At 46.2% G+C, this 27,589-nt stretch overlaps 1 protein-coding gene and 1 long non-coding RNA gene across 4 annotated transcripts in view; one reads left to right on the forward strand and one right to left on the reverse strand.

The window, feature by feature from the left end:
• LOC310708391 overlaps window positions 1-27,589 on the forward strand; it is a 164,593-nt gene that overhangs the window by 94,698 nt on the left and 42,306 nt on the right. Inside the window, exon 3 of the long non-coding RNA XR_014526990.1 lies at window positions 14,403-14,465. This is a non-coding gene — a long non-coding RNA (uncharacterized lncRNA). The remainder of the gene's footprint in view (window positions 1-14,402; window positions 14,466-27,589) is intronic.
• LOC310708276 (glypican-5-like) overlaps window positions 14,927-27,589 on the reverse strand; it is a 410,849-nt gene continuing 398,186 nt past the window's right edge. For all 3 annotated transcript variants that reach the window (XM_083506454.1, XM_083506453.1, XM_083506452.1), the window contains one exon: window positions 14,927-20,831. In XM_083506454.1, coding sequence (XP_083362580.1) covers window positions 20,641-20,831 — 191 coding nt within the window. In that variant the 3' untranslated portion in view covers window positions 14,927-20,640. The remainder of the gene's footprint in view (window positions 20,832-27,589) is intronic.

The following is a 27,589-nucleotide window of genomic DNA, read 5'->3' on the forward strand; positions in this document are numbered from 1 at the left end:
TTTTACTAATATATTTATTTTATGGGTATTTTATACCAGTATTTGCATTCTTGTATGGGTTTCTCAGCTGAAGAACTGCATTGCAAAATTTGGAAAAGTGTGAATTTTGCAGCATGGTTCTCCTATTATTTCAGAAAGTATTAAGTAACTGGGCTTGCTGGTAAATGGATATTGAATTGAATTAGGGCACATATGTAACACAGGTAAGTTCTTAGCAGGTAGGCATGGTCAACATGTGGAGGGGACACCAGTGCTGTCCTGCTCTCACTCCACATGGTCATGTGAAAAGGATGTTGTGAAAAGTGCCTTGAGGGTTTCACCTGTCAGTATGGACTAGTAATCTGACACCTGGCTTCACAGGTATTGTGTCATCTGCTGTCTGAGACGAAGCTGAGAGGTGCAATAGGAAAGCAAACAGAGTCCAATGGAAGATAGACTTGAAAAGGGGTAATCTCCAAGGCATTTAAAGGTTACTGCCTATATTTTAAATCATATCATTAAAGAGGCCTTTTAAAGGCTAATCCCTTATCCCCATCATGAGCCTGCCAAGAGAACACTTGGGGTTGGGGGCGGAAGTGAATTGCTTTTAAAGAGGCTGTTAAAATATTTTGCAACCATGTTATTTAACAACATTTATAACATCTTAAACAGACTGTCTGTGGTTGCCAGCGAATGGTGCATGTTGCAAAGGAATGGTATTCTTCATGAGCCTAAAGTATCATTGATAGCTGTGTGCATACTACACACATGCACATACACAAACACAATACTACTACTACTCCTCTGAACTTAAAAATGGAAAGTGTAATGCTGGTGGTCAACAAAAGAGGTTCAAAGACTCTCTCAAGGCAAATCTAAAAAATGTTATACGAACACCGACAACTGGGAAACACTGGCCTGCAAGCGCTCCAACTGGAGAACAGCCTTTACCAAAGGTGTCATGGGTTTTGAAGACCTTTGAACTCAGAACGAAAGGGAGAAGCACGCTAAGAGGAAGGCATGCTTCGCAAACCCTCACCATGATAAACTCCTGCCCAGAAACCTATGTCCCCACAGTGGAAGGACCTGTGGATTCAGAAATGGCCTCCACAGTCAATTACAGACTCACTGTTAAAACCGTATTTATGGAAGACAATGTTATTCGGCTATGAGTGATCGCCAAAGAAGAAGAAGAACTACTGGTATGGGCAGAGAACCATAGCCCAAAGTGGTAAAAGAGCTGAAGCTTAAATCTCCAGGAACTATCATTAAGAAAGATCTCATGAACAATGCTGAGAAAGTGCAATCTTTTTTAAAAACAACAATAACAACACCACACACACATCCAAATTGGTGGCCATTGCAACCTCTTGTGGGGACAAATGCCACAGTTTATGCAATCTGTGAAGAAGTACTTTGTCCTGTTAGGTTTCCGGTTAGGAAACCGCCAGAACTGCAACTTGGAATATCTTCCTGGGTGCAAAGCTGGGGGTTTTTTTTGCGACTGGCACTCTCACCCAGGCAGGCTGTCCATTGGGCACTTCTTGACAGGAATGACTGTAGATGCAGGGATTTTGTAGACTAGGATCTTACATGAGCCACAAGGTGTTTCTAGCTTTGGTTGTTGTTGGTTCATCTCTGACAGCTGCCTATGGCTCAGTCACAATAGGCTTCCACTTAAACTTACTATTGAAAACCTGAGATTTGTTAGATTTGCCATAATTAACAAATTTTCACATTTGAATTCAATGTTCGCAATTGCAAGACACTCAGCACCCCCCAAATTCTTGCAGTTTTGATTCCCCTGTGCTATTGTGGTAGACACAGGGATCTCCAGTTTGGGGCACAAGTAGAATGGATGCACTCTGAACATTTCCAGTTTCTATCCATAACTGACACTGGAAAATCAAATGAGATCCCAAACTTTAAAGGGGGGAAATACTACACATGTAAAACAAATGCTTCCTAATTATGTGGTAGTTAACATTAATCATTATTATTATACATTTGTTAGTTTATTGGAATTCCTAACCTGCTTCTCAGCTGAACAAAGTGACTTTCAAGCTACTGATCTCCTAAACTAAAAGCAAAACTGGATGATTTAGCATCCAGCCCAGCTGCACAGAGTGGGAACACTGAAGACTCAGATTCTGTGTGGGTTGTACACAGAAAGGGAATGTAACAGAACCTGACAAGAGATTTAGCGTTAAACAATACAAGAAGACAGGATCTGCATCCACAAGAGCTCACTGAGTCACAGAAGCATTAAAAGGAACACCTAATAGAGCCTGACGTATGCAGTATCCTAATTGTTTTTGTCATTTTCTCATACTGCTTTCATGAATAGCTGGTAAGAAAGATCGGAGTTTAGAAGAAGGGAAAAATAGGAGCTAGGCCCAGCAGGAGTGGTAGTCCTAATACAGTGGTACATCAGGTTAAGTACTTAATTCGTTCCGGAGGTCCGTTCTTAACCTGAAACTGTTCTTAACATGAAGCACCACTTTAGCTAATGGGGCCTCCTGCTGTTTCCGCGCCACATCCAAGGGCCTCAACATCCAAGATAAGTAGGGTAGTGTCTTCTAGTTTCAGATTACAATTTATTGACAATCTCCCAGAAAACCCTATTCTAATGAGGCCTTTTATGCCACCATTTGCCACAAAGATGGACTACAAGTCACTAGGAATAGCAGACTTGGCTACCAAAGTCTGCCACTTTGTAGTTACCCACAGTTACTTCAGACATGGGTTTAACTTGCATCTGCAGATCAATGGCTCTGTCTTGAACACTTGCACATGGTTCCAAAATACGCCAACATCTTCATGGCTGACACAGAGCAATGCTTTCTCAGCTCCTGTCTCCAAAAGCCTCTCCTCAGCTTGAGATACATTGATGACATATTTATCATCTAGAGTTATGGACAGGAGATATTTGAGGAGTTTCAACAGTACAGTGGTACCTCGGGTTACATATGCTTCAGGTTACATTCGCTTCAGGTTACAGACTCCGCTAACCCAGAAGTAGTACCTCAGGTTAAGAACTTTGCTTCAGAATGAGAATAGAAATCGTGCTCTGGAGGCACGGCAGCAGCAGGAGGCCCCATTAGCTAAAGTGGTGCTTCAGGTTAAGAACAGTTTCAGGTTAAGAATGGACCTCCGGAACGAATTAAGTACTTAACCCAAGGTACCACTGTACTTCAATAATTTTCACCCACCATTAACTTGAGCCTAGACCAATTCATGCAACAGGTTCACTTTCTGGACACATTGGTACAACTACCGTATTTTTCGCCCCATAAGACGCACCGGCCCATAAGACGCACCTAGATTTTTTGGGGGGAAATAAAGGGGAAAAAATTTATTTCCCCCCCAGGTGCGCTGCGCTACACCAGGAGCTTGGGGCGTGCGGAGCTCAGCGCGCCCCAAGCTTCTGCGTGCAGGCAAGGTCTCCGCTAGCGTGGGAGAGCCGGGCGCCTCTCCCAGGGCTAGCGGACTCCTGCGCTAATCCAGAAGCTTGGGGCAAGCTGAGGTCAGCGCGCCCCAAGCTTCTGCGTGCCGGCAAGCAGTCCGCTAGCCCTGGGAGAGCCGTGGGGCTCTCCCAGGGCTAGCGGATCGCTGCGCTATACCAGGAGCTTGGGGCGTGCTGAGCTCAGTGCGCCCCAAGCTTCTAGGTGCGCGCAAGCAGTCCGCTGCCGCCCCAAGCCTGGCGCACCCGGCAGGAGGTCCCACCGGGTGCGCGAGGCTTGGGGCGGCAGCGGACTGCTTGCGCGCACCTAGAAGCTAGCAGTCCGCTGCCGCCCCAAGCCTGGCGCACCCGGTGGGACCTCCTGCCGGGTGCGCCAGGCTTGGGGCAGCAGCGGACTGCTAGCTTCTAGGTGCGCGCAAGCAGTCCGCTGCCGCCCCAAGCCTGGCGCACCCGGCAGGAGGTCCCACCGGGTGCGCCAGGCTTGGGGCGGCAGCGGACTGCTTGCGCGCACCTAGAAGCTAGCAGTCCGCTGCCGCCCCAAGCCTGGCGCACCCGGTGGGACCTCCTGCCGGGTGCGCCAGGCTTGGGGCGGCAGCGGACTGCTAGCTTCTAGGTGCGCGCAAGCAGTCCGCTGCCGCCCCAAGCCTCGCGCACCCCCTGCCGGGTGCGCCAGGCTTGGGGCGGCAGCGGACTGCTTGCGCGCACCTAGAAGCTAGCAGTCCGCTGCCGCCCCAAACCTGGCGCACCCGGTGGGACCTCCTGCGGGTGCGCCAGGCTTGGGGCGGCAGCGGACTGCTAGCTTCTAGGTGCGCGCAAGCAGTCCGCTGCCGCCCCAAGCCTGGCGCACCTGGCAGGAGGTCCCACCGGGTGCGCCAGGCTTGGGGCGGCAGCGGACTGCTTGCGCGCACCTAGAAGCTAGCAGTCCGCTGCCGCCTCAAGCCTGGCGCACCCGGTGGGACCTCCTGCGGGTGCGCCAGGCTTGGGGCGGCAGCGGACTGCTTGCGCGCACCTAGAAGCTAGCAGTCCGCTGCCGCCCCAAGCCTGGCGCACCCGGTGGGACCTCCTGCGGGTGCGCCAGGCTTGGGGCGGCAGCGGACTGCTAGCTTCTAGGTGCGCGCAAGCAGTCTGCTGCCGCCCCAAGCCTCGCGCACCCCCTGCCGGGTGCGCCAGGCTTGGGGCGGCAGCGGACTGCTTGCGCGCACCTAGAAGCTAGCAGTCCGCTGCCGCCCCAAGCCTGGCGCACCCGGTGGGACCTCCTGCCGGGTGCGCCAGGCTTGGGGCGGCAGCGGACTGCTAGCTTCTAGGTGCGCGCAAGCAGTCCGCTGCCGCCCCAAGCCTCACGCACCCGGTGGGACCTCCTGCCGGGTGCGCCAGGCTTGGGGCGGCAGCGGACTGCTTGCGCGCACCTAGAAGCTAGAAGTCCGCTGCCGCCCCAAGCCTCGCGCACCCGGTGGGACCTCCTGCCGGGTGCGCGAGGCTTGCAGACACTCGCCCGGGTGCGCCAGGCTTGGGGCGGCAGCGGACTGCTTGCGCGCACCTAGAAGCTAGAAGTCCGCTGCCGCCCCAAGCCTCACGCACCCGGTGGGACCTCCTGCCGGGTGCGCCAGGCTTGGGGCGGCAGCGGACTGCTTGCGCGCACCTAGAAGCTAGAAGTCCGCTGCCGCCCCAAGCCTCGCGCACCCGGTGGGACCTCCTGCCGGGTGCGCGAGGCTTGCAGACACTCGCCCGAAGCAGGGGGAGCCCTCCCGAGGGCTCCCCGTGCTTCGGGCGACAGGCTGCCGCCCCAAGCCTCGCGCACCCGGTGGGACCTCCTGCCGAGGGCGCGAGGCTTGCAGGCATTCGCCCCATAAGACGCACCCCCGATTTCCTCTTCATTTTTGGAGAGGAAAAAGTGCGTCTTATGGGGCGAAAAATACGGTATATCATGAGCCATCTTATGCAGAAAAAAACTACAGATCACTACATTTGCTGACAAGTTTCCAGTTTCCGCTCAGAACACATGACAGCTGAGACCTATGAGACATCTGCATCTGTTCAGACTTCAGATTCATTGAATAGAGGTTCACAGCTTAAAAATATAAGGCATTCCTCAGCATGCCTGGCATCCCCCAAACTACAATGCCCACCCAATGAAATGAAAGCACCAACAACAGATAATCAGGGCTAAATTGTTATGCAGGAACAAGAAGAGAAATTGACTGGCCACCACTTGTCACTTACAGCTCCTAGCTGGAACTACTCAAATATATTATCAATGATCTTCAGCTCAACTTTTCACAGGATTTAGGTCACAGGCCTGTACTTGCTTACAGACAGTACCCCCTGCTCCCAGCCTAAAACACTCACCGGTAATAACAGACCACATAATAGAGATATGGACAAAGGAACTGGCCAACACTATTACGGGACCTAATAATGTCATCCTCTACATCAGGGATTCAGTTCACCTGCTCATCCATCAATGTGATAAATGTCATTGTCTGCCAGCAGTGCCCTTCTGCATCCTATATAGGAGAAAAGGCCAGTCTCTACCCGAAAGAATAAATGGACATGGATCTGACATAAAAATGGCAACATCCAAAATCCAGTGGGGGGAAATTTCAACCTTCCAGGACACACTGCAAAGTATTATAAAGCTGCTACCTTAGAACAAAGGCACTTCAAAGGAAGGCTTCAGTATGAAACTGCTGTACATCAAGTGTTTCAGTGCTTTCGTGTATGGATTGAGCTGAGACAAGGAATTTTTAGGATGCTGTATGTGTTAATTGCCTCACCAGTGCCTGGATGCCTGTTTCCTCAAGAACTGTTTCGTGAATTACCACTATTCAGGATGTAATTATCACTGTACTTTTCTGCATCTCGTTTCCTTCCAACCTCACCTTCTAGACACCCCCAAATGTGTGTGTGCACCCCCCTCCTGAAAAGAAAGTTTTGAGAACACCATGCACCTGACGAAGTAGATTACTGCTGGTCGTTAAGATACCACTAGATTCCTTGGTTTTGCTGCAAAAGACAAATACAACCACTGTTCTGGAAATTGTATGAGATAATGTACACAGACCTGTGCTCTGGATTAGACTAGAGGCGGTCACTATGAGTGAGATACTCTGATCCAGTGTGATTAGAACGTTTGAGACCTAGGCTCAAATGTATGGGCTAGTTTGGACTAAATTCCCCATGATCATTGTTTTCTGTTCATGGGTTCCCTGTGTTTAATACCCAGTCTGACTTGACCCAGCTTCACCATGAACGCCCTGTAGCCCTGTTCTCCTGGCTGGACTCCTGTTAAGCTTCACCAGTAGGTCTTGGCCAGGGAAGTAATGGAAGTAATTGTGCTAAGAATCTTGACACAGCATTTATTTCTATTGGGATCCATGTGATTTAGCTTACAGCCCTAGGAGAATAAGTACGAAAACATTTCTTTTGGCCAAGTGAAATGCAGGTAAACAGTGAATCAAAGCATTGTAGTAATCTTGAATGAGAACCTGTGATTTCACAGCAGCTGGGAGCAAAAGCTACTGTAAATAAAATAAAATAAAATGAGCCATCTTTTGTTTTATACGCTCTTCACACAGGAGCCGAAAGCAAGCTGAGCAAAAAATTACACAGCCTAATGGAAAATCTAGATGAGTTAATATTACAATAAAATGGCTGTGATGATAGTTAAGAATCAGGGGGAAGTTCTTTCTATAATCAGTCTAATAAAATAAGGCAGAAGGAAATAAAGAGCAAAGCTTTTATCAGCGATTGACAGGAGGAAATAAACAGGGAGGGTTCTATAGGTTCATGGGGCCAGGTGGCTCTTATGTTTTGTCATATTATATGGACCTTCGGCACACCTGTAGGAATATGCTGTGAGGATGCAGCTGTCTGCTTCAGTGCACAATACTATGTTTCCTCTTTCAGATGCAACTAGTTTGCTTGAAGCAGATGCTCTGGACCACCGTGCTCTCTTTATTGTCACTGATGAAGGAAGCCAAGTTCTAGTGAAATAACCGCCTGCTTAAGGGTCAGCTATTCCCCCATATTAAAATGGAAAACTATAGAAGCAATATAATTATAAATCCAAGTAACTGATATCCATCCTTCTAACAGAAGGCAATGATTACAGTGGTACCTTGGGTTAAGAACTTAATTCATTCCGGAGGTCCGTTCTTAACCTGAAACTGTTCTTAACCTGAAGCACCACTTTAGCAAATGGGGCCTCTTGCTGCTGCCAGCACACGATTTCTGTTCTCATCCTGAAGCAAAGTTCTTAATCCGAGGTACTATTTCTGGCTTAGCGGAGTCTGTAACCTGAAGCGTCTGTAACCTGAAGCGTCTGTAACCTGAGATACCACTGTATTTTTTCTTGTTTTCATTACTGATATTATTTACATTTTTAAAAACAAAACGTTTACCAATAAACAATAGAAACATAAAAATAAAATTACTTTCTCACAAAACAATTAAATCATGAATTCATCACATTTCACCTCATTCAAATATCATTGACAAATGTAATCAATAATAAATTGATTAATTTATTTAAATACTCTTGCCTTCTTAGGTTTCGTAACTGAATCATTACATACTTAGATTATCCATCAGATCTGTCCCTAATACATATTTTTCATAAACTTCTAAATTTCTAAAAGGCATAGTTTAAATCCAGAAGGTAAAATAACACCAACACAGACCTCTGTGGGTGCCGTGGTGCCTGAGTCCAGAATTGGACACAGTATTCCAGGTGTGGTCAGACCAAGGCAGAATAAAGTGGTACTATTAATTCCCTTGTTTGGGACACTATACTCAGGCTCTCTTATCTTCTGCTGTGAGGTAGAATCCTTTTTAAGCAGAGAGGCCCCAGAGCTCAGTCTGTTTTGGAGTTTGGATTGATTCCTAGTGCAGCTAATAAACTGCCCACATTCTCCTTAATTATACTCTGGCCGCTCCATTTCCTCTCATCTGTGAAAGAGATCCTTTGCAGGCCTGTGTTAGGTGCCCTTCCAGGGAGCTGTATATAACCACGTAAAATAAATCACTTATATTACAGGCATACAATAGTCAAGGTTTAAAAATCAGCATGAGAGGCTTTCTCACTGATATGGAAGCCTGGCCCCCCTCACATCTCAGATATGTGGTGGGATTAGGTAGGGGGGAAGCTGTTAGTCTGTTGTGAGGTAAAATCAGTTAATATATTCAGAAGCGTTCTTACTATATCATACATTCCAAGGATGCCTAGTTGCCCTTGCTAATTTGCTCCTACCACCTCATTCTCTCTCACCCCGAAAAAAGGAGGGTTGGGGAACCTGTGGCCCTCCAGTGTTTTTGGACTTGGGATGACAAGAATTGCAGATCAACATAATGTTTGCTTAATAATAATAGTAATAATAATAATTTATTATTTCTACCCCGCCCATCTGACTGGGTTTCCCCAGCCACTCTGGTCAGCTTCCAACTGAATATTAAAAACAATATAGCATCAGACATTAAAAACTTCCCTAAACAGGACCGCCTTCAGTTGTCTTTTAAAAGTAAAATAGTTGTTTATTGCCTCGACATCTGCTGGGAGGGCGTTCCACAGGGCAGGTGCCACTACCGAGAAGGCCCTCTGCCTGGTTCCCTGTAACCTCACTTCTTGCAGCAAGAGATCTGCCAGAAGGCCCTTGGCGCTGGACCTCAGTGTCCGGGCTGAATGATGGGGGTGGAGACGCTCCTTCAGGTATACAGGACCGAGGCCGTTTAGGGCTTTAAACGTCAGCACCAATACTTTGAATTGTGCTCAGAATCGTACTGGGAACCAATGAAGATCTTTCAGGACCAGTGTTATATGGTCTTGGCGGCCACTCCCAGTCACCAGTCTAGCTGCCGCATTCTGGATTAATTGCAGTTTCCAGGTCACCTTCAAAGGTAGCCCCACGTAGAGCGCATTGCAGTAGTCCAAGCGGGGGATAACTAGAGATAACCCTGGAGTAGAGTTTCTCATTGGTGAACCAATTCCAAAACTGCACTTAAAGATGTTTGACAAGAGTCACCTAATAGCTGAAATTATAACAATCACATAGATGTAAAGTTGTGGAAAGTTGGAGTTGGAGTTAAATAGCAATGGATTGCAAAAAGTGCAGTCTGTGACTTCTGAGCTGCTTCTGTTCTGCTTGTTGCCCTCAACCACCCCCAATCTAGGCTGAGAATAAATGTCTAGCTAAATCTGCCCCTAAAATAGTCTGTTTGTCCACAAGCCTCAATTCCTTTCATTTGCTTGACAGGCTTCCTGAAATACTCTTTAGTAAGCCTTGCTCACTCAGACTATATGTAGCAAAGGACCCACTAATCTTCCTCTTGCCCAGCTGATCTCAGTTAGTCCCAGAGCAGTAGAGACAGAAAACTGCACCATTTGGGGTTGGCTGGTCAGAAACCTGCCCTATTAACCCTTTTAGTGACAAATGTGAGATTAGCACAAAAATGTATAGGCAGGACAGTTCCTTCTCCACACTGGACTGCTTTTAAAATAAGCCTTCTAGACTTTTCTTTGCCATTGCTGCCATACTGGCGACATATTACTACACTGGAGAAATCGTTTTGAAAGATCTCTCTGTGTGATCTCTTTTCCTAATAGACACCATAGCTAAGGGGGTTCCCTCTTGCTAGAGTCATGTGTGTACTTCGTGGCTCATTTGCAGTAGCTACAAAAGGGATATCCCCTCCTATTACATTTTAGGCAGCAAGAAACCACCCATTCGTTAACTGGAGAGCTGTGCTTCCTATTCTTTCATTGATCAATGAATCATCATTCATAATAGCTGCTTGTTCCAGGAACCACAGCCTTCCCATTTGCCACGAATAACTCCATTCAGAAAGATAATGCTCACTTTCGAGTAGGTCAGAGCTTTCTTTTTTTTTAACTGTACAGAAAAACACAGATTGTTTGTCAATAGCTTCATAAGGCTCAAATCTCCACCTGATTGCTGAGGCAATTGAATTTATTTCTTTTTGCCAGCGTGTGGCATGATCCTTTTGTTGTTGCTCCTAGCCACAGTTTATGCTTGATTTACAGAAGAAGGGGAGAGGCGGACAGCTTAGATATGAATCGAAACACTAATCAACAGCTATCATTGACAATATCTCCCCTCTATTATACGTTTGTTTTCCCTACAATAAAACCACTGAATACATGCACACAGATATATCTCATGAGGCTCTCATCATTTTTTCTAACGGGTTTTGAATAACCTTTGGCCATTCTGTAGAAATCCAGCTGAGAAAGAAGAATATAGACACATAGAGATTGTAGAATTGTAGAATTGGAAGGAACCATGAGGGTCACCTAGTCCAACTCCCTGCAATGTAGGCAGGAATCTTTTGCACAACATGGGGCTTGAACCCATGACCCAAAGCTTACTGAGACTCCCAGTTTGAGTACAAGACTGCCACTTTAGGAAACCAATAGACCAGGTTATCCTCCTCCTCACTGGTTAAGAAGTTTATTCCTGACTGGGTAGTTCGGAGATTGCAATATGCAAGTAACAATCATATTTTACTTACTCACTCACTCACTCACTCACTCACTCACTCACTCACTCATGTACTTATTCATTAAAAAAACCTAATACCCTGCCTTTTCTATTTTAAAACTCACAATGTTTTGTAAAATTGTGGGAGTTTCTGCTTTAAATCCACACAAACACATATGTCCTTTATGGCCGCTAGGGATGGATAAATCTATCATGTTACCTAGTTTCTCATTTCCCCCATGTTATATTTATTTCACCACATTTCTACATCAGTTTCTGATTTTTTTAAAAAGAGCGATTGGAGATCTTTTGCTGGTGTAGTGGACACAATTCCTATGACAGAAAGAGAAGGCTGCGGGAGAATTGGTAGGGAATATGCCCGGCAGTTGGCAAAGGGCAGTGTGCCCTTGCCTGGGTATTGGAGAAATGAAACTTGCCACCTAGCTGCTGTCTCTATAAAAATAAAGGCACAAGAGGAAAGCTGACATGTTGTGGTTTTGAATGCCAGTTGTTTGGATGGTTCCGTTTCTAAAGTTAACTTGAAAACTCTTGAGAGCCAATAAATGCAAATACAGCAGCAGTAGTTTTTCCTCTCAGGAAAGCAGCACCCCTGTTTCTTTGGATCCTTTGATAGGATAATAGATGTTTTTTTGTTTTCCAGGTCATTAAGCATGTGAGCAGTGGGTTTTCTAATGCAGCTGTTCTTAAAAAAAAATAATTACAATTTTATTGAGTTTTATAAATAACACACACACACACACACACACACACACACACACACACACACGGTATTAACTCAATAAATTGCATCACTTAGAAACTGCAGTGTTAGGTGACATATAAATTCTGGAAAGAAATACATAAAAAAGTTTCGGCTACATATTTGTGAATATACTTTTAAAGAAGCAAACTTTGTGTGAAAATATATGCTTCAACCATGAGCGGAAACTGTGTGTAGGGATGGAGTATAAGAAAAGCCCTGCTGGATGAGACCAAATGGGCCCATCTACATTCCAGTTACAAAGTGTGTGGTTGACCACATGCATCTACCAGTAGACATGACTCACCTGTAACATCGGAAGCCAGTCAGAACCTTTTCTGTGTCTGTGCAACAGCATCACTTGGAATGCCACTATGTCTCAGGGTCCTGTTCACTTGAGAGCTGCTGAATCACAATTGAACATGTGTTTTGCAGTCACAGGTTTCCAACCTCAGGAAGGTGAGGTATCTAAGCTCTTGACTTACCCCAGGAATTGGGACTGGGGCACATTTCAATGTGAAATCACCTAATATCCAAACTTAGTCTTTGCCCTGCTCTTTCCAGGCAGAGGTCTGCACTGTAATGCTCTATATTGGAGCATTTTTTATTTTTTTTTGCCTTGAGTTTTCCCTGTGAAAACCCACTGCCTAAAACTGAATCAGAGCAAATGCCAATTTGGATTTTCCGCAGATTGACATTTGCTCCAACTGAGCTTTAAAGAGTGGGGTTTTGCAAGGAAAGCTCTGGAGCAAAGGGGGGAAAATTAGGACTTGGACACGGAGCTTTAAATTGCGGACTGTAAGAGTGAATAAGCCCCAATCCACACTCCCAGCCATGTGAACCGAAATGCAGCTGTTTGTTTGACATTTGCACTTCCCTGAGTTTAGTGTTGCTGTTCTCCAACCAAATTAATGTGTACAAAAATTTATAGATGAGGGGAAAGTGTGTATGAAAATGTGTCTACCTGTGAAAATAGCATATGTAAATGTTATGTTATTGTTAGGTGAAATTGCCTGCAAAATTTATATTTTGTTGTTGTTTAGTCGTTTAGTCATGTCCGACTCTTCGTGACCCCATGGACCAGAGCACGCCAGGCACTCCTGTCTTCCACTGCCTCCCACAGTTTGGTCAAACTCATGCTGGTAGCTTCGAGAACATTGTCCAACCAACTCATCCTCTGTCGTCCCCTTCTCCTTGTGCCCTCAATCTTTCCCAACATCAGGGTCTTTTCCAGGGAGTCTTCTCTTCTCATGAGGTGGTCAAAGTATTGGAGCCTCAGCTTCACGATCTGTCCTTCCAGTGAGCACTCAGGGCTGATTTCCTTCAGAATGGATCGGTTTGATCTTCTTGCAGTCCATGGGACTCTCAAGAGTCTCTTTCAGCACCATAATCCAAAAGCATTAATTCTTCGGCAATCAGCCTTCTTTATATTATATTAGAGTAAGAAGTGTATATGTAGAGAGAAATGCATACAAAAATGTGTCTCTTGGGAAATATGCACTTTAAATGGCTGTTCAATTTTCATGAGAATTTTTTTAAAAAAATAATAAAATTAAAATCCAAGTTGATGTGGAAATGTGGCAAATTAGTCTTAAGATTGAAAAACTGGGTAAAATGGAGCTGGTCGGATTCATTCATCCCTATCTGTATCACTGTGTACACAAGGGTGCACAGTGTTTTGTCACCAGAAAGCGAAATCCAAAGAAAACATGGCATCCTGTCTTTCTGCATTCTTTTAAGTCCTTACAAAGAAACAAATATCCATAGTCAATGGGGAAAATACAGGAGCAGGCAGTGGCAGAGGCTGTGGTTGGGTAGCAGTGCTCACTTGACCTCTCAGCAGCTGAGTCCCTGCTGCTTAGAATGAAGGCGAGGGGAGTCAACTGAGAGTTTGGTGTGGTGCAAACAACCTCCCTTCCATCTTGCCACCATGTTGTCCATTACTAGGAGCGGGAGATAAAGCCCCTCCAGAGTTATTAAAATCAAGTTCCTAATGTGGAATATAAATAAATGAACCACGACTCTTCAGATAGCAAAGCAGGTGGGAATAGATCTAAGGGAATCTAAATTTCCAAGAGAAACGGTTCCAATGATTGTGACAGCCATTTAATTAGGGGATAAATGCCGAGCCTTCAGTTTAAAAATGTCTTTCCGAAACAGCAGTTTGTAGAACAAGCATTCTTCTTCCCTCAGCAGGGGAGAAACTGTATGCCAATACATTCTGAATTAGGTCATATAATCTCTCAGGTCCAGCTAGTCCACAGAGTCTATTCTGCATAGGCAGTGAGCTGAGTGTTTTACATTTAACTAAAGATCAGCCATTGTGTGTGGGGGGGGGGAACCTTAGCAGTTGGATACATGTTTCAGTAATGAGGTTTATTCTAGTACCATCATTTAAAAAAACAAAAAGCTTGTGTACACACACACACACACACACACACACACACACAGTGAGACTCAAAGAAGAAGAATGCTAATTTATGAACACTTAGTTGATCCAAATTTTCATAAGTTTTGGGTCAAAATCTATCCAGTATATTCAATGTGGGAGAATCTTTTGGTAAAAACCGTTAAGCTGTTCTCCCAAATACAACTGTTTTTTAATAAAAGTTTCATCGGTTTCTGAAGGACCTACAAGGTAAGGTCCAATACTTGTAGGCCTGAATATCCCAGTTGTGACCCAGATACTTTATTCTTTGCTTTTTAGGTTGGTTTTTTCCATGGTTGCAGTCTGGCCCTTCCCGCTTCCTCAGTTCAAAATCAAGACCAGGTAGGCTGGAGTTTTATTATTCTTTATTTATCGGTATTGAATTTATATCCATCCCGCTTTTCCTCCAAGCGGGTCAAAGTAACATTCATGTTACTTTGCCCCATGTTATCGTCTCAGTAACCCTGTGAGGTGGGTTAGGTTGAGAGACAGTGACTCACTCAAGGTGATACTGTGGGCTTTCTGACAGGGTAAAGTGTTGAAACAGGGATGCTCCAGTACTAGTACACCCAAGAGCCCTCCATCTTATTCCACATTCTGAAAAGAAGGCATATAAGTAGGTAATATGGGGGAAGGGAAGTAATCTTTTTCCTTAGGTCTGGAAATTTATGGGAGCCCTTGTTAACAGTTCTGTGTGGCACTTTTAAGATTAACTAGTTCAAGTTGCATTCCTGTACACATTTATCAGGAAACAATCTATATGAAATTCCTTAATAAACATACAAAACCTCCAGCCGCAGATATATTTTCTGATTATTTTTTATTATTTGTTGTCATACAGAAATAGGTGTAACTTACAAATATCACACTATTGCAATTTTTTTGTTGTCTCCTCCCTCGACATTGCCTATGGCAACGGCTCTTGACTGTTTTGAAAACTCAGATCCCACAGGCAAAACATACCAGAAAAAGTTGATGAGTTTTATTCAGTATTACGACAATATTTGAACACGGTGATGGATTAAGAAATCCCTTTTGGTGCAAAAATAATCAGAAATTAAATTAATGTAAAAATCTTCAAAGGGCCAAATCTTCTATAAAGCATTGTTTCAAAAATCAGAAAAGCCAGGAATAATATTATACCTCTGGGCTACAATCCTGCATGTAGTTACAGGCTCTTAGTTCCACAGATCTGTATAGGAAGGGTTCAAGAGCACTGCAAGGATATAAAAGATGACTGGCTATTTTCATTTCTGACAGTAGGCCAATGAACATGAACTTATCATGGGCACTTATCTTCATACACTGCTTTCTGAAGTGTGCAACACTTTTTAGAGGTTATGTTTGCCTTTATTAACTAGTTTCACAGGCGGCAGTTCAACACATTTTTTCATTGCAATCAGTGGATGTACTGGATTTTACGAAGTAAGACTTAGAATTGTCAGTCTGTTCCTGCTTTATGTCCTTGAATTATACTCGTCTCCTGCCTGCTGCTAGTTAATCATTCTTTCTGCCTAAGTTCTGAACAAGTCGTCTGTCACTCTCTTCCTCTAGTAAAGCAGGTGTGGTGGTAGCTGGTACTAAACCGTTGTCGAACTCCCAATCCAAAGTGGTACAAAGTAGACAAGGAGAAAGCTCTTTAGAGAAGGCATTGAAACTCACCGTTTAGTGTGTGACAACCACGGACCCAAAATAAATACCACGATACAGAATGGTATGGAAGAGCACTGTGTGGGGGCTTCATGCAGGTGCAAATTTTGACACTTGCAATATGGGAAAGGCGATAGTCCTAATTGTAAAAGTAGGACAGTAAGTATGATGGACTTAAATCCAGAGGAATCCACACTGAAAGGAAAGATGCTAAGCCAGGCCAGCATAGAAATGATTAGCAAGAGCTATACTTAATGCTGCAATCCTACATAGATGTCACAGGCATTACATAAAAAAAAAGAAACCAAGTTAAAATGTTGATGAGGAGTTTCTGTATTATCCCAGCAAGAGCAATGTATGTGCAGTGATACAGATTTCTGTAGAAGAACCGCCCTTTCAGCTTGGTTCTTGCAAATAAATTTTTACAAACCCACTGGGAAAGAAAACCATAGTCTCTCCATTCAGGCCTGAACGTTTGGTGTAGTTTTGTGATTCCATCACACGACCCTCCTCCCAGTTAGCAAGGTTTGTTCCATGGGGAGATCTTGAATGCAGCAAAGTGTGGGCAGCCCCACTGCTGTACACATGGATCTCTGGAGCACAGAGGCACTCAGGAATGAGAATAGCAGAACAAGTGGCAGTTACCCAAGCCCCAAGATGAGAAGATGGCATACCTTCCAGAACTTTAAAGCCCAAATACAGGATGCAATATTCCTGTTTTTTATCATGAGAGCATGGCTGCAGTTTCCAACCCCAAACATACTTTTTTGGGCACGGCGCCTCAAAGTTCTGCAAGATCATGGCAACCAAAAAGATCGCTGTTATCTTGCAAAAAACCGGGATGTACCTTTCTTCCCAGAATACTTCCAGAGTATGAGATATACAATCTTAGCCTTGGAGGTTTCTGGTCATACGCCATATATGTGTATCTCTTTCCAAAAGGCAGTGGAGCACATTGGTGAACTTAATCCTTGAAACTGGGTTTTGGGTGAAAGGTTCAGAACACAAGCAATACAGATATTGTTTGTTAGCTGTATTCAGATCTAATATCTATCAGCAGAGATTATGATGTTGACGTCAGTTAAGGCTGTGCACAGGAACATCTTTATATGTAAGATATATACAGACTTTTAAATTCAATTCAAATGGTTTTTAAAACAGTGTGGCCCAGTTTTCACAGGTTCAGCAGGAAATCCTTGATGCTTTGACACCATCACCTTTTCTGCCTCAGTGAGCAGAGAAATTGTTCAGTTCTTCATACAGGAACATTTGAAAGATAGGAGCACATCACATTACAATGTAAATGAGGTATTCTGGACTTATTGTTGACGAGAGATATCCAACACAGACCGTTTCAAAAGCTTGCCAAGTGGGAACAGGATTCTAGCTGGGAAACATTTTTCAAGAATACAATTGCAAAAAAATTATAACATTAGAAATCGGTTCCTCCCCCTCGCAGTACCAAATTCAATGTTCATTACCTGGAGAGTATTTCAAAATGGCTTTAATTAGGTGCACAAAAAGGGCACAGTGGACAAATTACACATCCTCTTGTAACAGACGAAGTGAACAAATGTTAATTGCTTATACCATGCAACAAATGACTTCTCGCATGGCAGCATATATTAGGTGCAAATAGTGTAATTGCAAATTATTCTTTAACAGCACAAAAAAGGGGAGGGAAGAGGATGAAATGAAATGATAAAATATAAGCTACATCGCTCTGATTGTTTCAATACATTCTGCCTGGAGACAAAATGATTGATAGCTGTTCACTAATGAAATTTTTGTGTATTTCATGACATAACTAGTGACTTTTGGTTAGATTCAGTGGGTGAAATCCCATACTGGGCATACTCAGAGTACATTAAGTTACTTAAGTCCATTGATTTCAGTGAATATACTCTGAGTATGAGTTAGCTGGCTATCACTCAGGGTGCATGTCTGAATTAAAGGGACACAGCCATGAACCAGTAGCTCTAAAATGTGTGCCGAGCCCCATTTGCTTTCCTGAACAGGGAAAATCCCAGTAAACTTTGTTTTATATGTAAAAGGAAACAGGCAGCATCAGTTTGTGGTAGAGCTTGATGCTGTGGTCATTGAAGGCCAATGCTCAGTTAAAACTGCAGAAGAATATTTGCTTCAGTCCTCCAGTGTATGAATTCTATTTCCACATGAACCATCTTAATATCTTGGGGAAAATTACTGTGCTTGTTTCAGTCTCCAAAGAATGGTGTTTACATGCGAATATATTCCTTGCATAATGCCACTTTTCTTGTGTGAATTTGAAACAACTGTAAACTTTTGGACATAACAATAACAAATAATTCAAATTCAGTTTATTCTTTTTAAAGTCTGGAAATGAAGTATTTCTGTCCAAAATCTGATACAAGTCTCATAGAGGAGAGTGTTGATATTTGCTCTTACATGGTTCCTTTTCTCGCACGTGGTACTTAAATGCAAAAGCTTAATTGTGAGCACAGGTGTGTCTCATATAATATTTTGTTGTTGTGTGAATTACTGATTAGAATTCCGTAGTATGAACTAGGAAACTATAACAACAACTCTTGTTCTCAGCCCGTCCATGTGCTGAATATTATTAATGAAAGAGACTTAAGTTGCCCGGAGTGGCTGAAGCAATCCAGTCAGATGGGCGGCATATAAATAATAACATTATTATACTACTTTTTTATTAAGTACATGCTTAACTCTTCCATTGACATGAATGGGACAAAGAGTGCTTGCTTTGGTTGGGACATGACCTTACATGAAGATAAGGGATCAATATGAATTTAAAAGCACCATTCCATGATGCAAAGGCCTTTGTATCCTCTGCATATATGGACTGTTATGCACATGAGAAATATGTGCAAAGAATGTGCCACTGAAGTGAATGGGGAAGCCCCTGCAGGAAAACAATTCTGTGAGGATATCAAGCCTGCAGGGCCTGCAAGGAACAGTTATCTAGCTATGTCTTACCCTTTGACCCTAAACACATATGTTTTCAAGAATTGGTGCACTAGACTGACCATAAGCAAATCAAACTGATGAAGTAAATGTTTTTACACACATATATCACACACAAATCAAAGGCAATATTTTACATTATATCTTATAAAACTGTACATTGTAATATTCTGTGTTATGAAAACTACTATTCAGTTATGCGAACGACTGGCTTTGTTTAGTAAATATAAATCAGAGGCAAAAATGACTGTTACAATTGTTAATTCGACTCAGATTGTATTGTATAGATTTTCAATGGCACTGTAAAAAGAGTTGTCAAAAATACATGTATTTGCCCTCTCCCATCTAATGGTGGTATTGTAACATCTTGTCAAGCTGTCAAACACATCAGTTTCATTTTGTAACTGAAAAACCCTCATTACAATAACAAAAAGAAAAAAGAAAACATGTATTAGAGAACAAGCAGAAAATAATGTATTTATTATTCTAGGTTGATGTTTCTTTCATATTTATTATTTTCTATCATAGCACAATAAAACATTAATTGTAATTAAACGGAAACTATGGGACACACTGTTCTTCATAGCTCTGTAGAGCATCAATATCTCTTTTGAGATAAAAGGTAATAACTTTTGGTAGCTAGATGGAAACATTTGCTCCAGTTCGGCAAGAGCGACTCATGCACCAGTCCTCTGCTGGATCATGCCCCACACGAGTAAGACGATGTGGTTACCCAGAGAAGAGGGACTGAGCTCATGCACAAACCAACAAAACTGGCAGTGGTTGGCTCTGCCATCTTTAGCAATGCTGACCATCTGTTTGCGATGGGCATTTAGGGACTGATTCCCTTCCTGCTCCCTCTAACAAAGGGGAGGGGAACCTGTCACACACTAGATGTTGCTGGGCTACAGCTCCCATCATTCCTGACCTTCGGCCATGATGGTCGGGGCTGATGAGAGCTGTAGAGCCATAGCATCTGTAGGGCCACAGGTTTCCCACCTCTCTTCTGATAGCTATGTAGCACCATGTGAAGATCTGTGGACTAGGGCTTTTGTTATCTCTTATGGCTACACCATACAGGAACTGTAGAGGAATTTAAATAAGTGACTGTTTACGTCTCAGCAATCGAGTGCTGCTCCTCTCCTTTTCATGTTTGTCAGATATTCACAACACAGTCAAGTCTTAAGCATATGGTAATGAAGTGCATGGGCAGTGAAACACTTCTATACGTTTCAAAATAACTTGAGAAGTGTTTCTACGTGTTGCTAACAGTTAAGGCAGCTATACTGATACATTAAACACAGCATATGGTTCTTATATTGCTTTCTACATCCTAAACATTACGAAAGAAAATAAGAGATTTGAACATGCTATGATTTTCCTGACCACCTCAGAATTTCATCCAACTGGTAGATAGCACTGTATTTTGCTTATAATATATAGTGGCTGATCCCAAAAGATATACTGTGTTATTGACCTGTAAACCAATTATGCAGTGAAACTCACAAGAAAGATCAAACAAATAGGCAGCCTGTCCATTACTCAATGAGTAAAAAAAAAAGGGGGGGTGCCAACATATTAATTTACAACTTTAACATTCTTAATTGTGTCTGCCACAATAACTTAATCTACTCAGGTTTCCCGTCTTCATCCTTTTATTTTTTTTTTTTTACATCTTGAGTAGATGAGATGTTACCAAGAGCCATCTCCAGATACCGACAGCTACGGAGACGCTTGCTGTTAACCAGTCCCAGACTAATGTTTAGTACTTACACTAACATACCACATAATGCTAGAGTGCACCATTGAGAGAGCCATTAAACTTGGTTTTTACTTGGATAAGGCTGTAGGTATAAATGACAGTGAGCAGAAACTGCCCAGTTACCGCCGCATAACGCAGCTACAACAAAGAGTGCCACAAAACTGCAAGGGCTGTAATAATAAAGAGCAAGGAACTTGAAGCTCTGTTTCCCATATCGCTGTCCACTTTATGTTTAGGAGATGATTTTATAGAAGCTGTGGTTGTGGTGTCCACCTTTCTCACAGTTGGCTTCGGTTCATTCCTGTCTTCTGGACCAGCTCCAAGAACATCTGAAGGAGGTAAACACAACAGAATAAAGAAAGGCAATGTTAGTTTCTTACTTGACACAAAATGTCAAATGCAAAATGAAGCCCCATTATCAATGAGTTAGAAATAAGGCATTCAGCAGAATCTTAAACATGTGCACTGAAAAGCAAGTCTCGCTAGACTCCAGGGAATTTATTTCCTAACAAGCGTTCTTAGAATTGCATTTTTAGTGCTAGACTAGGACCTTGGAAAACAGGGTGCAAATCTCCACTCAGTCATGAAGCTCACTGGCTGACCTTGGGCCAGCCACAATCTCTTAGTCTAACCTACCTCGCAGGGCTGTTGTGAGGATGAAATGGAAAAGGGAGATAACCCCTTTGAGCTCCTCAAAGGGTGGGATATAAACACAAGTAACAACAACAAGTCTATTAATGGCTATGTTCCACTTTCACAGTTCAGGCAGCATGCCTCTGAATGGCAGTTGCTGAGAGTCTCAGGTGGAGACAGTGTGGTTCAACTCATGCCTAGGACCCACGTACCTATGGAACCACCTCTCTTGGTATGCCCCACAGAGGACCATAAGGTCCACAAATGACAACATTTTGGAGGTCCCAGGTCACAAGGTGGTTAGATTGGTCTCAACTAGGGCCAGGGCCTTTTCAGTACTGGCCCCGACTTGGTGGAACACTCTGTCACAAGAGACTAGGGCCCTGCGGGACTTGACATCTTTCCGCAGGGCCTGCAAGACAGAGCTGTTCTGCCTGGCCTTTGGTTTGGACTCATTTTGACCCTTATGTTTCCCTCTCTTTAGGGTCTTGATTTATCGGCTACCTTAAAATAAGGCTTCATTTTAAATTGCATTTTAACCTGTATTTTAAACTGGTTCCCCCTCTCTTTCCTCCCTATTATGTTTTTACTGTGATTTTATTGGTGTTAGCTGCCCTGAGCCCGGCTCTGGCCGGGGAGGGCGGAGTAAAAATAAAATTTATTTATTATTATTATTATTATTATTATTATTATTATTATTATTATGCCCTGCTTGTAAGAGTCTCATAGGCACTTGGTTAGTGGCTGCAGGAAGTCAAATGCTTGATTAGAAAGGCCTATGGTCTTTGCTGATCTAGCACAAGTCTTCATAGGTTCTTAACGAAGGACAAACTTCTGAACAGTTCTTGGCATGAAGTAGTTTGGTTAAATTCACTGAATTAGTTCAAAAGTATCTGAACAAAACTTGAAAGTATTTCCCATAATTGCCAGGCAACTGCCAGTTTCATTTTGGAGCAGAATTCTGAATAACTAGTTCATCTCAAGTTTTTACTCTTTAACCTCTTTAGGCCTTTAATTGGAAATATCATAATTGCTGGGGAAATGAATCAAACAGTTCCCATTCTACTCTGTGCGCGTGTGTCAGGGGTTTAGGAGCAGAAGCACGGGCAAGGGAGGAAACAGAGAGTGAAGGGGAGGAGGCAGAAGAAAAGATGAGTGATGACGACGACCCGAGATCTCCTAGTCTTTCCAGTGAATCAGAGGATTCACAGAAAGGAGCACCAGTGGCGAGGGCAAGGGGGGAGTCTAGGGGGGCACCCCAGGAAGACAGAGCCAGAGAGGACTCAGGGGGGAGCAGCTGGAAATCGGGACCAGCGTCACCGCCAGGAAGCAGGGAAGAGGAAGGGAGCCAGGGGGGAAGCGCTGGCAGCTCACCACAGGAGGGAGGACATGAGTCAGGAGTGGCCACACCTCCACAGGAGGGAGGACATGAGTCGGGAGTGGCCACACCTCCATCGGGAAGCGAAGAAACGGTTGAGAGGAAAGTGGAAGGTTGGGCGCGCGCGCCAAGTTCAAATGCAGAGGAAGGCGGCGCAGTAAGCAGCCCCGAAAGGGAACCAGGTCCTAAAGCCCGGCGCAAGGAGGCAGGAGGGTCTGGGTCAGCGTCAGAAGAATCCCGGAAGGAAGAAGCCCCGGGGGGTAGAGGGACCCAGAGGAGGACAGTCAGGAGGAAAAGGTGGAGCAAGGCTAGGATATTAAGTTGGTGCACACAGGGCGGAGACTCAGACGGAGCTTCGCCGACCTAGCCACTAGGCGTAGAGTTGCGCGCAGCAGCGTGAGAATGGAAACTGTAATTCAATAAAGACTTTTACTTAATGACCGCTGGCTAGTGTGATCCTCTGTGAGCTAGGATCTTCGAGCAGCTCTGACAGTAAGCTCCGTCCGCACTTGTGGGCATCTACAGCCTCGAGGAGGGGAGAGACACAGGTGCCTACTAGCGAGCTCACGAACGGCAGACGACATGACGGCTGAGCAGCAGATAGAGGAACTCAGAAACGCGGTGGCACAACTGAACGCCGAGGCTCTCGCATCCAGGAAGAGAGAGGAGGAGGCAGCCGCAGCCTGCAGGGATCTCCAGGTCAGGTTAGACGTGCTGACAAAGCAGACACCCCGGCAGGAGGGAATTGGGTTGGCGAGACGGACAGGCGGGCTGGTCTCTCACTTCGATGGGAACCTGCAACAGTATCCCAACTTTAGAGCCGACGTACTGTGCGCACTGCAACTGCTGCATAAAGACTTTAGAGATGAACAAGAGAGAGTGGGGTTCATCATGTCCCATCTGCATGGGGATGCGAGAGCATGGCTACGCAATTTATGGAGAGATAAGGATCCGGCGCTACAGAATGCAGATGCCTTTATTAAAGCAATGGATGGGTGTTTTTTATCAAGTATTGACGTGGATCTTGCACGGAAGGAGGTGCATGGGCTGAGACAAGGGAGGGCCAGCGTCAGGCAGTATCATGCCCGCTTTTTCGCCTTGGTCAGTGCCCTGGAATGGGACAGAGATTCGGCTCCTGTAAGAGACCTCTTTTGGGAGGGGCTGCACAACTCGATTAAAGATGAGATAGCGAGGGGGGAGAGACCCCGAACCACCCAGGAGGTCGTGCAGAGGGCACTGGCAGTGGGGGTGAGGCTGGAAGGACGTCCGTGGAACAGGGACGAAGGGCGTGGAGGGCGCGAACCAGCCGGGGGCCCCTCCTTCTTTCCCAGGGAAGCAGCGCGGGCGCAATCCACGCCTCCGCCAGGAGGAGGAGCCGAACCTATGGAGGTGGGAGGTGCAAGGGCTCAGTCAGCAGCCAGAGCCCTAGCACCGGCAGCAGTGAAAGCGAAGCCTCCTAGAGGGAACAGGAAGTGTTACGTCTGTGAGGAGCCAGGGCATATGGCGAAAGAGTGTCCCCAGAGGCCCCACAAGTTCACTGCAGCCTCAGCAATGGTGACTGCAGCAACACAGCAAGGAGGACCACAGCAGGGAAACGAGGCTGTCTGGCTGGAGGAAGAGGCACTGGGGCCCAGCCAGACGTGTTAGTGACGCAGTCCCCAGAGATTTTACAGCCCGTGAACCCCCTCCCGCCCAAACCAGTAGTGAGGCTCACAGCGTCTCTCCAGCTGCCCAATGGAATCACCATGGACGTACCAATCACCATTGACTCAGGCAGCAATGCGGACTTTATAGGGCAGGACTTTGTCGACAGGCACGCTGTGCAGTTGCTGCCGGCCACACTGCCCCTGCAGGTTGTCACGGTGGATGGCAGGGAGCTGCTCGGGGGGCAAGTGGTGAAGCAGACGCCACCAATGGTGATGCGACTTGGGAATCACAGAGAAATCATCAGCTTCAACGTCACTCAACTATCTGACACGCCCATTGTATTGGGCATGAGTTGGCTGGACAAGCACAGCCCAGCGATGGCTTGGTACCAGAGGCAGCTGACCTTCGGCTCTTCCTTTTGTACTGAACACTGCATCGTGCCCAGGCAGGAAGGAGAGGAAGAGGAGTCACAGCTGCTGCTAGGCACGCTGCAAGCGATTCCCCACAAGTACGCTGAATTTTTGGAAGTTTTCTGCGAGAAGGAGGCAGACAGGCTACCCCCTCACAGACCATATGACTGCAAAATTGACCTGCTGCCGGGGGCGGCGCTGCCTAAAGGGAAACTGTATTCCATGTCAGAGGACGAACTGCAAGAACTCAAGGCGTTCATTGATCATAATTTGCAACGCGGCTTCATCCGGGAGTCCAGGGCAGTGGGGGGCAGTCCCGTATTCTTTGTTAAGAAGCGGGACACGCCCCAAAAAAGACTGGTAGTGGATTACAGGATTTTGAACAGTCTGACTAGGCCATCGGACTTCCCCATGCCCCGTATTGACGACCTCCTCGCAAAGGTACGGAAGGGCAGAGTGTTCACCAAGCTGGACCTGCGGGGGGCGTACAACCTCATTCGCATGCGGGAAGGAGATGAGTGGAAGACAGCCATGTTCACGCCACTGGGGACCTACGAATATAGAGTTATGCCTTTTGGATTGCAAAATGGCTCCCACGTTTTTCAAGCGTTTATGCATCACGTGTTGGCAGGACTTCTCTACAAGACGTGCGTCTGTTTCTTAGATGACATCCTGATCTTTTCGGAGTCGCGGCAGGAGCATGACGGGCACGTCAAGGAAGTGCTGAGCAGGCTAAAGCAACATAGGCTCTACGCCAAGCTGGAGAAGTGCCAATTTGACGTGCCGGAGGTGGATTTTCTGGGCTACAAGCTGTCTGACAAGGGGCTCGCCATGGACAGCGCCAAGGTTCGAGCGGTGTTGGATTGGAAGAGTCCGCGCAACCGGAAGGAGGTCCAACGGTTTGTCGGCTTTGCGAACTTCTATCGCAAGTTTATCAAGGGCTTCGCTATGCAGACAGCGGCCATCACTGACACGCTTAGCTCCAAGAAAAAGAAGTTCGTTTGGACAGAGCAGGCGGAGCAGTCCTTTCAGGCACTCAAGCGTCTCTTCGCGTCGGAAGAGCAGCTGCTTCATGTCAACCCCAGCAAGCCGATGAGGGTGGAGACAGACGCCTCGGACAGAGCCGTGGGGGCGGTCCTGCTGCAGAAAGACCCGCAGGGGGTGTGGCGACCGGGAGCGTTTTACTCCAGGAAGCTCAGCAAGTCCGAACAGAACTACACCATCTGGGACAGGGAGTTGCTGGCCATTCACGCAGCGTTCAAGGCGTGGAGGCACTTTCTGATCGGCGCCAAGCACACGGTGCAGGTTTGCACGGACCACAAGAATCTAGAGCACTGGCGCACGGCACAGTTCCTGAACCAGAGGCAGATACGTTGGGCTGAGTTCTTTGCAAACTTCGACTTCCGAATAGAGTATGTCCCGGGGGACACCAACATCATGGCAGACGCTCTCTCCCGTAAGCCACAGTATCTGGAGGACGCAACACCAGCGGCCGCCATGCACATCTTCGCACCAACAGTGTGGGCGTGCGCCGCGGCGACCGTGGACCTAGAGGCGGTGCGACGAGCGTTGCAGGGGGACTCCTTCGCACAAGCAAAGATGGCAGAGGTGCAAAGGGGCAAGGCAGCGGCCGACGGTTTCCAGCTAAGAGATGGATTGCTCATCCGTAAAGGGGCCATCTACGTGCCGGGAGACGAACTTCGAGCCAAGGTGCTGCAGCAGCTGCACGACGCGCCCACGGCCGGGCACTTTGGCAAGGAGAAGACGGTGGAATTAGTAGCCAGGGATTTCTGGTGGCCTGGAATGAGAGGGGAGGTCGCAGACTACGTGGCGAGGTGTGACACCTGCCAGAGGGCCAAACCAGTGCACAGACCGCCGGCCGGACTGTTGGAACCGCTGCAAACTCCGGTCGAACCTTGGGAAAGGGTGGCCCTGGACTTTGTCACGGATCTGCCCAGCTCAAGGGGCAAGACGGCAGTGCTGGTGGTGGTGGACCTGTTTTCCAAAATGGCGCATTTCATTCCGTGTGCTAAGGTGGCCACGGCGGAGCAAACCGCCAAACTGTTCATAGACCACGTGTTCAAGGTTCACGGTCTGCCACGGTCTATTCTGTCCGACCGGGGGCGGCAGTTCATCTCGAATTTCTGGCAGAAGCTGATGGGCTTCCTGAACGTCAAGATCAACCTGGCGTCGGCGAGGCACCCGCAGACCAACGGGCAAGCAGAGCGGGTCAATGCCATCATGCAGCAGTACCTGAGATGTTATGCAAATCAACAGCCTGCGACGTGGGTGGATTACCTGCCGCTTGCCGAGTTCGCCTACAACAACACGAAGCACGTGTCCACGGGGGTCACGCCGTTCTTCGCCAACAATGGGAGGCACCCCAGAACCTTCCCGGGACTGGAAAGAATGGGGGAGGGGGAGCCGCAGACAGCAGATGCGTTTGCGTCGGAGCTGCAGGAAGTCCACGATCAGCTGAGGCGCCACCTGGAGCTGGCCAAGCACGCATACAAGGTACAAGCAGACAAGCACAGGAGGGTTGGAGAAGAGCTCCACGTGGGAGACTGGGTTTGGTTAGCAGCCCACGCAGTGCCGGCCAGGTCGTTGGCCAAGAAGAAACTAGGGCATAAACAACTGGGGCCCTACCAAGTCGAAGAGCAGGTCAACCCGGTAGCTTTCAGACTGGCACTTCCGGAGGGTTCCAGAATGCATCCGGTATTCCACAGATCGGTGCTCACTCCCTACAAGGCACCGCACAGGTTCCAGGAACCCGGAACGGCGCCGAGTCCAGCCAGAGACAGAACAGGGCACGCGGGAGTGGCACAGAAGGAGCGCATCAACGAAGTCACTGAGATTTTGGACTCCAGATGGGGGGAAGAGGGGGTAGAATACTTTCTCGCCAAGGAGGGCACCCCGGCCAGTGCGAACAGCTGGGTGCCGGGCTACGCCTTAGACGAACCTCTGCTCAAAGACGAGTTTCATGCCCTCTTCCCACATAGACCTATGCCAGCAGACTTTT

The sequence above is a fragment of the Podarcis liolepis genome, assembly GCF_965112155.1.
Source record: "Podarcis liolepis genome assembly, chromosome: 5".
Classification (NCBI taxonomy): domain Eukaryota; kingdom Metazoa; phylum Chordata; class Lepidosauria; order Squamata; family Lacertidae; genus Podarcis; species Podarcis liolepis.